Source organism: Balaenoptera musculus, chromosome 18, assembly GCF_009873245.2.
Source record: "Balaenoptera musculus isolate JJ_BM4_2016_0621 chromosome 18, mBalMus1.pri.v3, whole genome shotgun sequence".
In the NCBI taxonomy this organism is placed as follows: Eukaryota; Metazoa; Chordata; class Mammalia; order Artiodactyla; family Balaenopteridae; genus Balaenoptera; species Balaenoptera musculus.
In genome coordinates, this window is record NC_045802.1 from 4,311,978 (window position 1) to 4,330,530 (window position 18,553).

The following is an 18,553-nucleotide window of genomic DNA, read 5'->3' on the forward strand; positions in this document are numbered from 1 at the left end:
AGTGTATTTTTAATATAATGTGTGCCCATGGCGCTTTACTAGAAAGTACTTGTAAATCTGATTGTCGTAAAACAAATCTTTTTTCAGAAAAATAATGTACTTGTGATTTGTTTTTACAACTAAGGATATGGTGTAAATATGTTATAAAAGGAAAGATAAAGTTACGTAAGCTTTATTGATAATTTAAAATGATAAAGTATTAAACTTATTGATTTTATAAGGAGTTACTCATCTGTTCAGTCAAACCTTCACTCTTTTCAGAACTCCGGCTCTATCACTCTGCCCTTACTTTTAGTATTTGACCTCATTTCCAACATCAGAAAAATATGAAAGCCATCAAAATGAGAACTCCCCTGGCTTTTTGCCTCTGAACCAACTTCTTTGCAGCTGTATCTATCCTTTCCTCCCTCCTTTGTCTTCCTGTTAACAATGGAAGACACATTGCTCCTTCTCGCTCTGAATCTAATCTCTCCCCAGCATTTCAGTCTTTGCTCTTCTCGTTTTTCCCTCTCATCTCCTTTTCTCTGGGTTCTTCCTTTCAGTACTTAACATAATCAAGTCTCTTACATCTTAAAAAAAATTCTTTAACCTTGTGTATTACTCCAGCTGCTGCCTTATTTTATCACCTTCAAAGAATTACCTACTTCTATTGTCTCAGTTGACTTATGCCCCATTCGTTCCCCAGCCTCCTGCAGTATAGACTGCCAGTACGTCACTGCGACTATTTTTGTCTAGTCCAGTATCCCCTGGTGACTTCATCACTGCTAAATCCAGTGGACACTGCTCACTGCTCACCTTGCTAGACTTCTCGGCAGCTTTGGATACTGTTTACTCTTCTGCCTTTTTTGAAAATCTTTTCCGTACCAGTCCTGCTCTTTGGTCTCCCCTCATGCACTCTCCCGGCTTGGTTGGCAGTATGTATATGCTGATATCTTCAGCTTTCTCTTGAGCTTTAGACGTGCTTATTCAGCTTGCCATCCCCACGTAGCTGTCTCACAGGTACCAGACTCCGCCTGCACACAGCGGAGCCGTCATCTTCCTGTTCCCTCGGGCCTTTCCTCCTGCTGTGTTTCCTGTTCCGGGGGACGATGACGTGCTGGCCTGCTCCCTGGGGCAGGAGCCATTATGTCCGACCCGTCTCCTTCCTCCCCCCAGGGTTCGGTCCTTTGTGCTGCCGGTCTGCCTTCCGTCGCTCCAGTCTGTCCCCTTGGCAGCAGCCAGCACCTCCCACCTGACTAGTTTGGACACTGTGGACTTAGCTGGTTTCTCGGCTTCCTGTCTTTATTTACTGCCCCCCAACATTTAAAAGGCCGCCAAAGCAGAGGAGGATTGATATTCTCCTGCTTAAAAATTGTTAACGGAGCGTCTCCTCTTGTTCTTGGAGTATAAAAAGACTTTTATGATCTGGTTCCTAACTATATCCCCAGCCTCATCTCCCGTTGTTTAATGTATGTTCTTCAAGTGCTTTTCCCTCACCTCATGTGCCTTCACACTTTGTTCCCCTCTTAACACACACACACACACACACACACACACACACACACACACAGCACAGTTCTCAGAGTGTGATCTGGGAAGCTCTAGGTGTCCTCAACATCCTTTCAGAGGGTCTGCAAGGTCAACACTGTTTTCATAACAGTGCTGTGTTATACGCCTTTCTTCACACTGATTCTCGCGGGTGTACAGTGGGTTTTTCTCAAAGGTGACGTGGCACGTGATGATGCCATTGCTCTGGTGGATAATGGATGTGTGCTTTTGTAGGCTGTGTTTTTCAAGAGTTCCCATTTTTCAATTCTAAGAGGGTTAATATTGATAGAACAAACAGAACCTCTTCAGGGTCCTTGGTGACATCTAAGCGAGTAAAAGGGTCCTGAGCCCAGGAAGTCTGAGGACTGCCATTCGGGCCTCAGTGAGATGGGATTTCCTCTGAGAAGGCTTTGCCTGGGTCCCCAGGCAAAAGAGTGACTTTTGGGTAGCTCTGCGGTTCGTGCTTGCTCTGTCACAGCGTTATCATATTGTCTTGTGGTGGGTTAGTTATCTGTCACCGCCAGTAGCCACAGAAAGCTCCATAAAGGCAGGAAGTCCCTTGTGTCCCCAGGACTTAGCACAGCTCTGGAGACACAGTAAGTGCTCAGTAAACATATGTCGAGTGAGTCCCTGTGAAGGTATTTGCGGATATGAACTATATAACATGTTTTAAAGCATAACCATTTTGTACTTTATGAATGATGCATTCATTTCGTAATTTTTTTGACACCCCGATATCCGAATGGGTTTTAAGAGATCAAGTTTTATATATGCATGTGCGCGCGCGCACACACACACACACACACACACACACACACACACACACACAGGAAGTGTATACATATTACAGCAGAAAGAACCTATTATTGGAAGTCAGGAGCTTCATTTCTGAATCTTTCTCTTCTGCAAATAACCATAGAGCCTTGGACAGGTCTTTTTATTCCTTGGAATCTAACTTCCCTCATCAAGTAATGGGATTGGAATAGATTAGCTAAAGTTTCTCCCGTATGAAATTACGTGATTATATGTGAAAGGTGTCAAAGTGTATGTGATTTATATTTATTTTTATTTTATTTTATTAAAAATGCACATACATTTAGATTTATCTGTATATTAAAATAACTTTGTTTTTACAGGAAAGATGATAAAGACTATGCTTTAAAACAAATAGAAGGAACCGGGATCTCTATGTCGGCATGTAGAGAAATAGCAGTAAGTGAAGCTCTTTTTATCATCATTATTATCAACTGACTTATGGGTGTCACCTATATAGGTCTCTGATTGTATTTGTCACATATACACATTAATTGAAAGTTGAGAAATATTTTTCATATCTACTATCTATAGCAAAATATATTTGTTTTTTAAAGAGAAGTGAAGGTGGCATGTAGTTCTAGCAAAAATTTCTATGCAAATTCACTTATTTGGGGTTAAGTAAATCTCAGTTGTTTATACAACTATATATTTTTCCAAAAAATGTCACTAAATAGTTAAGGATCCAGTTATTATTTCATCGAGTGCAATAAAATTTTTTATTATGTTACATGTTAATTCATATAAAATTAATATTTCTATTTTAATAAGATGAGATTAATGTCATTACTTATGAACTTAAAATGAGCTTGTTATTTGATTTTCATTGTATCTGTCTGTTCATTTGAATAAGTAAAATTATATACCCCCCCCTTTTTGGAGGCATACCATTGCCATATGGTAATTAACATCTCATTTTGATTCTGAAGGAAAATATTCTTCATGTTAATGAAGAATAATTTAATAATTTAATAATTATTAAATAATTATTCTTACATTTAAAGTGAGTATTCTCTGAGACTTTACTTCAGCTTTTACTGTTGTGAAACTATGGGTCCAAACTTGCCTTTTCTGTCATTAATCAGAACATTCTAGAATAAATATTGTAATAATCTTTACTTTTTTTTTTTTTCTTAAATCACATTTTCTTTTTTTTTAATTAATTTATTTTTGGCTGTGTTGGGTCTTTTTTTTTTTTTAATTTTTTATGTATTTATTTTTTTTGGCTGTGTTGGGTCTTCGTTTCTGTGCGAGGGCTTTCTCCTGCATTGGCAGGCAGATTCTCAACCACTGCGCCACCAGGGAAGCCCAGGTCTTTCGTTTCTGTGCGAGGGCTTTCTCTAGTTGCGGCAAGCGGGGGCCACTCTTCATCGCAATGCACAGGCCTTTCACTGTCGTGGCCTCTCTTGTTGCGGAGCACAGGCTCCAGACGCGCAGGCTCAGTAGTTGTGGCTCACGGGCCTAGTCGCTCCTTGGCATGTGGGATCCTCCCAGACCAGGGCTCGAACCCGTGTCCCCTGCATTGGCAGGCAGATTCTCAACCACTGTGCCACCAGGAAAGCCCATAATCTTTACTTTTATTGCTTTCAGCCCTCTGTCTACACAGATATAGGCTGTTGTGACCTGGAGGTATTAATTTAAATAATATTACTCGTTTAACAGATTCTATACCACTGGGTTTTCAACTAAGAGTCATTTATTGTGTATCATGTTGACAGGAACTAAACCAAGAAGAAGTAAACATAGAACACACAGAGCAAGTCAGGATCCCTGGCCTTAAGTGTTTGCACACTGATGAGGAAAGGCTTATAATTCTTCTAATAATAGGAATGGTGTGCCGAGAACTATGGTAGGAGGGAATAGAGAATGGGAAAAGGGTATATGTATCTAAACTAGAGAATCAAGGAAGGTTTCAGATTTTGGAGGACATGTAAGAATTACCTCCATGAGCGAAGAATAGGAATGAGATGGAGGGCATTCTAAACCAAAGGTATGCTGTATTGGAAATTATATTTCATTTCATTGATAAAATTCTTATACTCTTGTATCTTCAGTTCTGCAGCATCTACTATTCTCTATATTCTAGTCGGTTTTAAAGAATTAAAATCTGTTGAACTATGGTCAGTGATGTTGGTCATCATGATAGGGATGACCTTCAGAGGGGCAGGGAGAAACCAGAAGGGGAGACAAGGGGGAGCTTTCAGGATGCTATTCTGTTTCTTGGTTTTGCTCTGGGTCTGGTCATGTGGGTTTCACATGTGAAAACTCACTGAGCTGTGCACTTAACGTTCATGTGCTTTCCTCTGTCTTTATTATTCTTCAACAAAAAGTTTTAAAATCAAACAAAACTCCATTCACTTCAGGAACAGACATTCTTAGCTTTTTATCTATGTTGATAACTGTAAATGCAGTTAAGCACAATAAGGAGTATGAAAGCTTATTTTTAATGTACTTGATTGTGGTTCCTCAGCCTAAGGTGAGCAGAAATTTTTAATTTTGATGAAGTCTCATTTACTAGTTTTTTCCTTTTATGACTATTGTTTTCTGTGTCTGGCTGAAGAAATCTTTACTCACTAATTGTGAAGATGTTTCCCTTTGTTTTCTTCTAAAGTCTTACAATTTTAGCTTTACTTCTAAGTCTATGATCTGTTCATTTCATTTCTGTTTGTAGTCTGATGTAATGTTTGAGCATCTCCTCCCCTCACCCCATGTGAATGTACAATTGTAGCATCATTTTTTGAAAAGATTCTTTCCCATTGAATTCCTTTGGCATCTTTGTAAAAAATTAAATGACTGTAAGTGTTGGACTATTTCTGGGCTCTATTCTGTTGCATTGATCGCTCTGTCTATCCTCAGCCAATACCAGATAACTCTACTTTACGTACAGAAAGACTTGAAGTGAAGTGGTATAATGCCGCCAGCTTTATTTTTTGTTGCAGGATTGTTTGGGCTATTTTAGGTCCTTTGCATTAGCATGTACATTGTTGAATTGGCTAGTAATTTTTTAGAAAATTTTAGAAAATTTCCATTTTCTTTGTGTTTTTTTTCTTTTATTCATGGATTATTTAGAAATATATTGTTTAATTTTTAAATATGTGAGGCTTTCCAGATAATTTATTGTTGTCAACTACTAATTTTTTTCTGTTGCGGTCGGAGAAAAGAGACTATATTTTAGCAATATATACTGAAATATTTATAGATGAAATCATATGTCTGAGATTTACTTCAAAATAATTCAGGGTGGGGTGGGAGGAGCGGATATGAATATCGATAAAATGAGATAGGCTGTGAGTGGATGATGATACATGGGGGTAGTTCTATTTTACTATTCTATTTACTTTTGAAAATTTTTCTATAATAAAAATTCAAAAGGAAAAAGGATCCCATCTGTCTGGCAAGTCTTCTCAGACCTCTCTCCTCGCATTTATTATGGAAGTCCATTGTCTGAGAAGTCCGGTTTCCCCACCACTCACCTCCATTATTCTCTTACTATCTATACCCAGTTTGTTCCTTTCATAGCATTTATTACAAATTATAGTTATAAGGAGTTTCTTTTTATTTGTTTGTTAACTTATTTTCTGTTTGTGGTCCCTACCTCTGCCTGACTGGAATGCATTTCTTCACCAGTGTGTGCTAGTTCTCACACACAGTCTTTTGTTTAGTAAATAATTGTAAAAGGGAGGGGAGAAGGAAAGAACTCTGAGAATTTCTACTGAAGTTAAGAGCACTGCATGTCTTCATCCTCACTGTATTCTAAGCGGCTTGCTGTGTATTTCCAGAACTTCCTGTGAGTCATGATCCCTTTGGCTTAGTGGTGTTCAGACTTCTTCAGTGGACTGTCAGTGTACCAAGGGGCCGCCTTGTGGTTCAGCTACTGTTAAAGCTTACATCTGCTTTAGCCTAGGCACCTCAGGTTTTTAATATTTTTCTTTAATTAATTTGCAGGAATTCAATTGAAGAAAAGTTTCCACAGCTTAAAAAAAAAACTGAAATAATTTTGGAATAATTTTACTGATGCTTTTATAGTAATTTCAACTCAACTCTCATACTTAGGGCGTACATTTAGAATTTATTATTTTTGCTATATTGTAAAATTTTAATATTAGAAATCAATGTTATTTTGAGAATATTAGAGGTTTTCTTGCCTATTTCTCACTCACCATGTAAGTGGTATTTATTGACAAGATAGTTTTAAATGCTATTTATTTTTTATTTATTTCTACTTTTAGAGTTCAGATTAAGTGTGATATTGTATGGCACAGTTAGAATGAATTAAGTTTATGACGAATGATGTTTTAAAACATTTGTATTTTTAGCAGTGAGCTTAGTACCCAGGAAATTATAAGATTTTATTCCCAGTAGAATTAGGAAAACTTAGGTGGTTTCTGTGATGAAAACCATTGTATAAATTTATTTAAACCTTCTTTCCATTAAACATTTTTGGACATAAAACCTTCAAAAAGGCAAAAACACCTTATACGGTGCTAAGAATAGGCATCTGCACGCCATGGGCTCTGTGTGGGGTGGTGAAGTCCATCAGATGTGAAAACTGCTTACCACCCCCAGTGTCTGAGCACCCGCCTCACGGGGTTCCATGGAGCACTTAAGACCCTCCCCGGGTTACCTGAGCTCTCATTCTGGCTTTACCACTTAACTGGCTTGTAGGACCCAAAGCAGGTGATGTAATTTCCCCGTGTTGTAGTTTCCTCTTTGTAAAATGAGAATAATAGTTATCTCATAGGGTTTTAGTGCGTGAGGAGCGTAGGTCACTTCTGGGACACAGTAAACTCTGGGTGCACGTTAGTTCCTCAGTCAATGCCAGTTATCACTGCTGCAGCCACAGCACGCGAACTGCCTGCTCACTTGAACTTGTCTGCTGCCAGAGGACTTCAGTGGAAGGTCTCGGCACATTTTATATCCCGGGACCTAGTGCAGCATCTGCCTCAGGGCCTGGCATGTGGCAGGCATTAGCTCTGCTAAATGTAGCCCAGCTTCCTGGTCTTTTGGAAGTGCTTCAGTGTAAATATTTACTTAGAGGCATTTCCCCACTGAGACTCTCAGCTCCATCTCCAATCCTGCAGTGACCCATCTCCCAGCATAGCGTGTTGTACTTACTCAGTAGTGATAGCTATTTACTGTACTAGTTTGCCAAGGCTGCCATAACAAAATACTGCAGACTGGGTGGCTTAAACAACAGAAACTTATTTTCTTACTGGTGGAGGCTATTGATCCAAGATCAGGGCGCCTACAGAGTTGTTTCCTGTGAGGCCTTTCTCCTTGGTTTGCAAGTGGCCACCCTCTTGTGGCCTCTTCATGTGGTCATCTCTCTGTGCATCTGATCTCCTTTTCTTGTAAGCTCACCATTCAGATTGGATTAGGGCTCATCCTACTGACCTGTTTTTAACTTAATTGCCTCTTTAAAGGCCTTATCTCCAAATAGAATCATTCTGAAGTTCCGGGGGTTAGGGCTTCAACACAAGAATTTTGGGAGGACAGTCCATAACACTTACCATTACTTACTACCATAGTAACAGTACTTACTCACTATTAAAATCATTGCCCTCAGAGACTTAATATTTGACTAATCAGATAGATTTTTTAAAAATAGAAGTGGATTGATTTTTTGATGAAAGCATTGATCTTAGTCCACAGTTTAGAAGCCAAAGGGTGTGTTGTGTGATGCCCTTTAGTTGGTGTATTTTCTTTATTCGTGAACTCAGTTATTCATGTCTTTACCAGGTATTTAATGAGCACGTACCAGGCGGTGTGCTAGAAACTAGCAGTGCAGGGCTGAGCTAGACACAGTGCCTACCATTGTCCAGTTCCTGACCTAGTATATATTTAAAATATCTCTGTCTCTGGATAATGAGGAGAATTACTCCCCCTGGGTGTTAGGCCTTGGGACGTGTTGTTGTTAGACCCAAATTACTGGCTTTGTATTTTAGAAATTAATTAATTAATTTTAGAAGCATTTGAATCCTGATTCTAACCACTACCTAGGAATGTGACCTTGAGCAAATTATTTAATCCCCTTACACCACCATTTTCATAGGGTAATTCATGATTAAGTGAGATAGTGCATGTCATATGCTTAGCCTCATACTTGGCACCTAGGAAGAGCTTAATAAAATGGTTGCTGCTGTTTCCTTTTTAATACAGGAGCTAAACCTCATCTTGGAGGTGAGATGGAGGTGACAACTAAGAATAGCTTTATATGTAGGTTTCTAATAATTGGAGAGAGCTTTTGCCAAAGCTTTGGAGTTTGTTTGTTATAATTTCTACCCTGCTGATTTCCAGAAAGGATTTGAAATAGCTGCCCAGCTGAGAAATGTGTTCCAGTTGTGAGGTAATGGAGAAAACCCTGACCCAGAGCTGACATGCACTTAGGGCTCAGTCCGCTCTTCCAGCCAGCTGGCTGATCTTGGGCGACCCTGAAGTCTAGGCTTTCCTGTATCGGATTCTTTGCCTTGTTTATTAATTAGCAAATGGTCAGTTTTAGATATTGACCTTACGTTTCTGAGAATTTGTATATATCTCTGGAGTTTCATAAGTTTGAAATTATATTCGAAAAGCAGAAATATATAACTTGAATTTAATCTTGCTCCTGAATAAAATAATCATCACTTTCCAGAGAATAATCATTAATATAAATGACTTTATATATAGTCCATTCATAGTCTTTCCTTTGCTGAATTCATTTCAGAGCACCTAATACCTTGTTAACATTACATTTACCTTGATACTTGTTTTGGTGAAAAGTGTTCTTATAAAAGGTACTGAAGTCCTAAGTTCTAAAACCTTGACTTTCTCACATGTCTGTCATGTATTTGGAACACATTTGCAAGGCACTAAGTCAGTTCTAACTGATAGAGACAGACTATCAGGCTTCATGAGAAGTTTTTTCTTGTCATCCTTGCTGTTGTATTTGTTTTGCGTGGGGGGCGGGAATGCTTTGTAACTTACGGGTCATTAGGGCCGCTTGGGTTATTAAATGGAGATGAAATAAGGAGATAAAAGATTTTAAATAGAAGAATGTCTTTCTAGGAGATGAGAAAGGTTAATAAACCCATGCAAATGTGTTCTACTTGCAAGTTTCTGTCTGTATAAGCTCTTTATTATTTTGTGAAAAGTTTACAAAATTTTATTCAACTTTCCTTTGTAATTTATAGAAAAAATAGGTACTGTATCTCACAGAGTTACAGATCTTAGTTCTTATCTGATATTTGCTGGTGATGAATGTTGTATTTTCTGTTGTTGCTGTTACAGTTGTCCCTTTGCATCCATGGGTTCGACCAACCATGGATAGGAAATATTGGGGGGGGATTTCCAGAACGTTCCAAAAAGCAAAATTTGAATTTACCATGCTCCAGCAACTATTTACATAGTATTTACATTGTATTAGATATTATAAGTAATCTGAAGATGATTTAAAGTATAAGGGACTTGAGCATTGGGGGATTTTGGTACCCTCCTGGGGCAGGGTGGGGTTGGAGGGTGGTCCTGGAATCAGTCCCCCTCAAATATTGAGGGACGACTATAGATCGTTTTTTTAAAATAATTACAAGCTACAGATTTGTTTTAAGTTTAATTGTTTTGTGATGGCAAAACATAGACAACTAGTAGAATGGGAGAAAATATTTGTAAATCATATATCTGCTAAGGGATTAATATCTAGACTATGTAAAGAATTACACCTCAATAGCAACAACAAAAAACCCAATTCAAAAATAGGCGGAGAGGGCTTCCCTGGTGGTACAGTGGTTAAGAATCCACCTGTCAATGCAGGGGACACGGTCCGAGCCCTGGTCTGGGAAGATCCCACACGCCGCGTGCAACTAAGCCCATGCGCCACAACTACTGAGCCTGCGCTCTAGAGCCTGCATATTAGATATTAGGCAAAAGACTTGAATAGACATTTCTCCAAAGAAGATATACCAGTAAGCACATGAAAAGATGCTTATCATTAGTCATTAGGGAATTGTATATCAGAACCACAGCAAGATACCACATCATACCTATTAGGATGTGACTATTACAAAAAGAAAATTTAAAAAGGTAAATAAAAGTTGGTGAGGGTGTGGAGAAATTGGAATTCTCATGCATTGCCGATGGGAATGTAAATGGTAGAACTGCTGTGAAAACCAGTTTGGTGGTTCCTCGAAAAGTTAAACATAGAATTATCATATGATCTAGCAATTCCACTCCTAGGTATTTACCCAGAGAATTGAAAGTAGGGACTCAGGTACCTGTATACCAATGTTCATAGCAGCATTATTCACAGTAGCCAAAACGGGGAAACAACCAGTGTCCATTAGCTGATGAATGAATAAACAAAATGTGGTGTATACATGGAATGGAATGTATTGGGTTGGCCTAAAAGTTTGTTCAGTTTTCCCGTAAGACAGCTCTAGTAACACTGAGTTGTCTTTAACTTCATTAGAAACAATTTTGTTAGATTGTATTGTGACAGCTGTCATATCAGTGTGCATTTTTAAAAAAGCATCAAAATTGGTGAGTTTTTGTGTAGCCATTTTAATATTGAAGATGGAAGAAAAAAAGCAACATTTTTGGCACATTATGCTTTATCATTTCAAGAAAGGTAAAAATGCAACTGAAACGAAAAGATTTGTGCAGTGTATGGAGAAGGTTCTGTGACTGATCGAACATGTCAAAAGTGGTTTGCGAAGTTTTGTGCTGGAGGTTTCTTGCTGGACAATGCTCCACGGTCGGGTAGACCAGTTGAAGTTGATAGCGGCCAAATCGAGACATTAATTGAGAACAATCAACGTTACATCACTTGGGAGATAGCCGACATACTCAAAATATCCAAATCAAGCGTTGAAAATCATTTGCACCAGCTTGGTTGTGTGAATCACTTTGATGTTTGGGTTCCGCATAAGTTAAAGAGAATAAAACCTTCTTGAAGGTATTTCCGCGTGCGATTCTCTACTCACACATAATGAAAACGTTCCATTTTTAAAACAAATGGTGACGGGTGATTAGAAGTGGATACTGTACAATAATGTGGAATGGAAGAGATCGTGGGGCAAGCGAAATGAACCACCACCAACCACACCAAAGGCTGGTCTTCATCCAAAGAGGGTTGTGTATATGGTGGGATTGCAAGGGAGTCCTCTATTATGAGTTCCTTCTGGAAAACCTAACGATTAATTCCAACAAGTACTGCTACCAGTTAGACCAACTGAAAGCAGCACTTAACGAAAAGCGTCCAGAATTAGTCAACAGAAAATGCATGATCTTCCATCAGGATAATGCAAGACCACATGTTTCTTTGATGACCAGGCAAAAACTGTTACAGCTTAGCTGGGAAGTTCTGATTCATCCGCTGTATTCACCAGACGTTGCACCTTCGGATTTCCATTTATTTCGGTCTTTACAAAATTCTCTTAATGGAAAAAATTTCCATTCCCTGGAAGACTGTAAAAGGCACCTGGAACAGTTCTTTGCTCAAAAAGATAAAAAGTTTTAGGAAGATGGAATTATGAAGTTGCCTGAAAAATGGCAGAAGTAATGGAACAAAACGGTGAATACGTTGTTCGGTAAAGTTCTTGGTGAAAATGAAAAATGTGTCTTTAATTTTTACTTAAGCACCGAAGGAACTTTTTGGCCAACCCAATATTCGGCCATTAACAAGCTATGAAATTTTGATGCATGCTACAACATGGATAAACCTTAAAGACGTTATGCTAAGTGAAATAAACCAGACACAAAAGGACAAATACTGTATGATTCTACTTATATAAGGTACCTAGAATAGGCAAATTCATAGAGACAGAAAGTAGAATAGAGGTTACCAGGGGCTGAGGGGGAGAGGAAAGTGGGGAGTTATTGTTTAATGGGTACAGAGTTTCTGTTTAGGATAATGAAACAGTTCTAAAATGGATAGTGGGGATGATTGCACAACATTGTGAGTGTACTTATGCTTCTGAATTGAAAATGGTTAAAATGGTAATTTTTATGTTATGTATATATTTTACCATAATAAAAACATTAAAACAAAACAAAAAAAAGAAACCAGCTAAACAATAGCAACCATACAGACAGATTTACACAGTTATATCTTTTCAGTATCTTTTCTCCACTGATTTTTACTCATTTGTATGGGCATCTCAAAATTGTATGGGTACTTATTAGAATTTTAGGATTGAGTGCCATTAGGTTTGTATTATCTTTGAATTACAAATGGTAGGGGGTTTTTAATGCTATTTTTATGGCAAAGATTTTTAGTGAGTCTCCTTTGTTTTGCAGTTACTTCGAGAGCTTAAGCATCCAAATGTCATCTCTCTTCAGAAGGTGTTTCTGTCTCATGCTGATAGGAAAGTATGGCTTCTGTTTGACTACGCTGAACATGACCTCTGGGTAAGGTGAATTGTTGGTGGACATGGAGCCATGGTTTCAGTTGGGGATTAAGAGGGACTGACTGAAAACAATTTTGGGAGCTCATCTTTGTATGAGATTACATTTTTAAAATAAAAGTAACTTCCTAGAATGTGGTTGAGGAGTTACCAACACTAGAGTATTGCTTTGTATTTTTACTTTTGGTCATATCAGTTTGACCTTTGTAACGTACTACAGAAAACAAACAACTCTTCAATATTGTTTCCTAGCTTTAGATTTTTGATAAAATAGAAAAATTAACAGTAATAACTATTTTCTTATAAAACTTAAAAGCAGCATATTTCCTTTTTTTCTGTAATGTAAAGAAATGTAAGATGAGAAGGTGATAGGGAAATGAATATGTTATGTTTGAAGGACTAGATTGAGATCTAATGGGCCTGTCTGTCATTTGTCATGTGACCTTAGGCAAATCTCTTAATGGCTCTGAAGCTATAGTTTCCCCCATCTGTAAAATATAATGCTTTTACTGCTCTTTTTTACAGGATTTTCCTGGAGAACAATTTTGTATTCAAAAGCCTTATAAACTAAGTGTTCTATACAAGTACAGTAGAAAACTTGTTAATCATTTATTGGGTATCATTCACAATTGATATTCAGTATTCTAATGTATTTCTTATTTTCATTGGCAGAAATTCAATATTGTACACACTTGAATTTGGCATATCCTTATATAGGAAGAATTCTTTGTAGAAGAGAGGTCTACTACAAAATGAGATTGTCATGGAAATAGAGTCTGTTGTGGCTTTTATTTTGTTGTGGCTTTTATTTTATGATAAGAATATTTTTAGATCACCAGACTTTGATTCTCCAAGTCAAGTAATTATATTTATTAGTTTAGCTAATATAACGAAAAAATGATTCTGTATTGATAAACATTATTATAAGCTAAGAATTTAAATTTATCCTGTCTAAATAGGTAAAATACAAACAGCTGACTCAGTATCTTGCATTTACTCAGCAGATTATTTTTAAAATAGGATTTACAGAAGCCTTAAGTAACTATAAAATTTACTCCTTTATTAAATATAACAGCTACATTTTTTTAAAAAAACCTGAAAGGCCATCTTGAGCATAAGATTAATAATATATATAGATGAAAATCTATAATAGGATAGCCCAAATAATTTTGAAACATACAAAACTTATATCCTGATCGGTCTTGGGTGAAGAACATGTTAACACAGATTTCAGTTTAAAAAACAAAACAGGTAAACAAAACCCAGTATTACGTCAAGTTAATTCATTAGCAACTACTTCAGTACTGTGAGATATATTTTTCTGATATTTACTAAGTAATAAGGTCTTTAAATATTTCACTGTGTTTTGCATCCTGTCTATATTTACTAAATTAGCGTGGCTGTGCATTTATTGAGCTAAATAAAAGAGAAAACATATGCAAGGGATTATAGTATCCTGGCTCAATTTCAAAATCTTCAAAATAATTTATTCTTTCATTCAGCTGTAGTTCGTAAATGCAGATACAAAATTTTGAAATAAAACTAGCACAAATCCTAGTAAAACTGTTTAAAAGTAAATTCACCTTCTGAAAATAGTTAAATAGTTTTAAACTCTTTTGCTAATTTCCAGAAGTATCCTCATTTACATAATTTTAACTTTAACAGACTTCAGAAACTGAAACTTATTTTGGTGTCATATGCTTTCAGTTTTATAAAAAAATATTTTCATACTGTTTGTAGATTCCTGTTTTCCATGACTAAATGTGGTTTGATTCAAATTATTTTTATAATTTATCTGGAAAGAACTGTTTTCAAACAGAAAATAGACACATGAAATTTTCTCACTGTTTTATGAAACTATTGTCCAAGGTTCATGCTAGTTGTAAATATGTTTTTCTTTTTTTGTTGGCTTCTGTTCTTTTAAAAGAGATCTAATCTAATCAAATTAGGATTCTGTTAATAAAAATTCATTAAATCAGGGTGGCCAATATTGAATTGAACATTCATCATACTGAAATCTAACATAAAATCAAATTATATAATCCAAATTTATGAGTAAATTTCCAGGCTGGTTTATAAACGTGATTTGTAATAAAACATAGTTGAGCATAGGAGATAGCATTGTATTCACTATGGTTTCTCACAAACTGGTATGTAATATTTAATTTTATATGTAGGTATAATTATGCTTTCACAAATTATACTGTTTGTAATGTTGTGCATATAGTCACCATTGGCTTTATCATCCTCTTATTAATACTCATTTAAGCCAAATAAGTACTTTTAATGCTCATTTTAATAAAAACCAAATGATGATTCAGTTTATTAAAACCTATTCTTTATCCATTTTATTTTCTTATTTTAATTTGAATATTGAAATGAATTAGTTGGGGTAAGGCAGCAGAGGGTAAGAAAACAGTTGCAGTAAAAAGAGTCATTTAAAAAAATCACTTAGGTGTTGGTGAAATCTTATGGTATACATATTGCATATTTATTATATTGCCCTGGAATAAAAATGAAGGTAAAAAATTCCCCCACTGTAGTTTTTTGTAGTTATAAAATATTGGTAAAAAGGTAAGATGTAATACCCTAATGAAAATATAACTAAAGAAGTGGTATATGGCATCAGTTGATTATCTTACCTCCCCTAAATATTTGTTCCTTTCATTCTTACTCTGGCAGGTTTTAATTTTTTTAAATGTATTTTAATCTTTTTTTTTTTAAGCTCTGAGAGCCACTGGTTCTTCTTAAGGTGAACAGACTTGATTGTCACATCATTTCTTAGGATAAGTGACAAACAGTCTAGATTATTAAGAGTTATTGTAGCTCTGTTTTGTTTGCCTTTTCTTAAATACTTTGAAAAAATTACTGAGAAGAAAGTTAATATAATGTAATACTGCTACTAAAGTATAGATTAATCATACTACATATGTACTGACTGATACCCCTTACCTTCTGAAATATACCTTTGCTTTTTATTTTTTCTTTGGAAGATAAAACTCCTTCACTCATTAGTCATTAGTTATTTCTTACCCATTTTCTACCTCTATATCATAAGAAAGTAGAAATGAAAAGATTAACGTATAATATTAAATATCTCACTCCTCTTTTAATTATTTTTATTAAGTTCAAGAATACGCCTGATACTCCCTCACAAATACTGGTCAGGAGTCTGGCCTTGTGCATATTAGACGCAGGCATGTGCACAGTGGTGCACGCAGCAGAGTTGGCTGCAGCTGACTTGTAGATTTTCTTGCAGTTTAAGAGTGCTTTAATTAAAATGAAACCTGTCAAGAGTTTGAAACATTGGATCTTGTTTCTGTTGAGGTACATTTATTTGTAAAATGATTTTTCTGTTTATAAAGTGGTATTGTGTTTACCGGATGTCCACTAACATTATATTGATACCTAGAAAGCTTTGATGGATGTTACAAGGCTGTTTTTTTTTCCTCGTCTGAAGAAGCTTTCATATTTCTAATTATGTCCAGTGTGAATTGGTCATTTACATGTTATTCCTTTGTGCTTGTGTGTACTTAATTGAAATATTTTCCCATTTGCTTTCTTTATAACTCATGTATTGTAAATAGGTACCACATCTATGCTATGTCAACCAGCCAGAACTCTCTCTGTTCTTTTTTTTTTTTTTTTCATTTAATCACTACAGAATAAAAAATACTCTTTTCTTGAAAATTTTCACCAGATAAACAGGGGTCAAGTAACTCTGAAAGTAATTTTTAATTATACTTTAAAAATAAAATCTCATTACCTTCTACTTCTCTGTTGTCATCATTTATTTTCTGAGACCGTATCATATGCTTAGGAAATGACATTTTAGCTCTAGTTATTTGGAAAATTTAAGGTTATTTATGTTATCCAGCAGAACGTGAAATTATATTTTCAAATCTTTGGAAATCCCTGAGTGTTTCATTTTCTGTTAGGAAAATACTATATATCAAACTATCTTTCCTTTTTTAAGCTTCTGGTGATATTCTTCTTTCTTTCAGCATATAATCAAGTTTCACAGAGCTTCTAAAGCAAACAAGAAGCCAGTACAGTTACCTCGGGGAATGGTGAAGTCACTATTGTATCAGATCCTAGATGGGATTCACTACCTGCATGCTAACTGGGTGTTGCACAGGGATTTGGTAAGTTGAAATGTAGTTAGGTTTAAGCCAGAAAGATGCATTTGGAGTTGGATGATTTTCTAGTTGTCTCTAGATATCAGTGCTGTACAGGCCTGCAAACCTTATAGAGGAAGTGGGAATGCTACAGTCTCAAAACTAGCCTAGCCTTGTGCTTTTGTGTAATGCATCCTGCTTCTTGACATACGTTAAGCTGGTGCTTAAGAGGTGAAAGAGGGCACATTTGTTTTGCTAAACTTTCGGGGGTTTTTTCAAGTCTGTAAATAACGTATCGGCCTGCTTTACATTGAATATTATATGCCAGACAAACTCTAGAAGTTGGTATATTTATGAGTAACTTGAAAATAACCCTTTGGAGCCTACTGTATCCTAAGTTGTATATTAGAAGAGGAGCGTTCACCTGCTTATTTTTAAACCCACTATGTTAGTAGCAGTCTCTCCGCCAACAGCCTTTAATAGTCATGATTGAGTACATTATTGAGTGCCTTGCCATGTTAAGCTGCAATAAATTTTTACGAATTTAGAAACTTCAGAAACTGACTTTCTTATTTTTATTTCACATGGCAGAATGGTTTATGCCCTTTTTAAAAAAAACCCGTATAGCATTAAATTGGTGATTAAATTGTGCATTGTTCATTAAATCTTCATAGATTTAAATTATGTAAATCTCAAATTCCCCTTTTCCCCTTTCATATTGAGTAATGTAGGAACTCTAGTAAGGTGTGCCTTCATTTCAAACAATTATAAACACAATGCTGGAAGTGATGACGTGGTCTCTAGTCACATGTGTACATTAGGAGAAAACCCCGTCGCCAGCTTGGAGGTGGAGCTGCTCTGCCCCTCACGCAGATATTCTTTCCAGACTGCTCTGTGTTTAATGCATTCAGTCTCTGGCCTTCAGTCAGGTGTTTTAGTTTCTAGTTCTTTCATCTGTCTTCAGTAAATCTCCTTGAAATAAGTTTAGCGGTAGTTATTTTATCTCCAGTTGTCAAATCTAGAAACCATTTAGAGTAGGACCAATAACACATCAGAAATTTGGTTGAAATAACTTTTTCCCTTATGCAAAAAATTTTCCTTTATTTTTAATAGAATTAGGTTATTTTATTTATAAACAATGAATTTATAGAACATAAATATGAAAAATCTTTTGCCTCTTTATGAAGCTGAAAATAAATTTCAGCTTTTAGGGGTAGAGTCAACTTAGGGAAAAACTATTACTACTTTTGAGTTACTGACCTTTTTTATGATTCTAAAAGAATAGAATCTGGTTTTTCCCCATAGAGTTAATTATGCTACGATAACGCTACATTTTCTTTCTAATGTTAAGTATTTTCTCATCACTAAAATATGTATGTTCATTAGATGAATACAAACTGATTTTTAAACCAGTATTTAATTTTTATGTTAATGTATAATATACCTGAACTACTCACATTAGTATTAACTACAGTGGTGAAAATAATTTCGAAGTCTGATTTCTTTTGTGTCTCTCTTGGGAGAGCTCTTTCTATTGATACAGCCAGAACAAGTTGTCTTTGGCACAGAGACCGTGTAGAGCAGGTCATCTCAGAAGTCTCTGTTGGTGGCGTACCAGGAGACAGAGGCAGTGGAGCAGTGCACTTAGGTGCAGGTGGCAGAGGGATGCACTGTCTATAGCTGATTTAAAAATAATAATGAAACAGACGAAAAGTAGTT

General features: G+C 36.1%; 1 protein-coding gene across 5 annotated transcripts in view; it reads left to right on the top strand.

The window, feature by feature from the left end:
* CDK8 (cyclin dependent kinase 8) overlaps nt 1-18,553 on the top strand; it is a 97,839-nt gene that overhangs the window by 43,716 nt on the left and 35,570 nt on the right. For 3 of the 5 annotated variants that reach the window (XM_036831737.1, XM_036831736.1, XM_036831735.1), the window contains exons 2-4: nt 2,664-2,739; nt 12,610-12,720; nt 16,721-16,861. In XM_036831737.1, the coding sequence (XP_036687632.1) occupies nt 2,664-2,739; nt 12,610-12,720; nt 16,721-16,861 (328 nt within the window). Of the gene's footprint in view, nt 1-2,663; nt 2,740-12,609; nt 12,721-16,720; nt 16,862-18,553 lie in introns of those variants that run through there. The other 2 variants (XM_036831738.1, XM_036831739.1) reach the window with 2 other exon arrangements.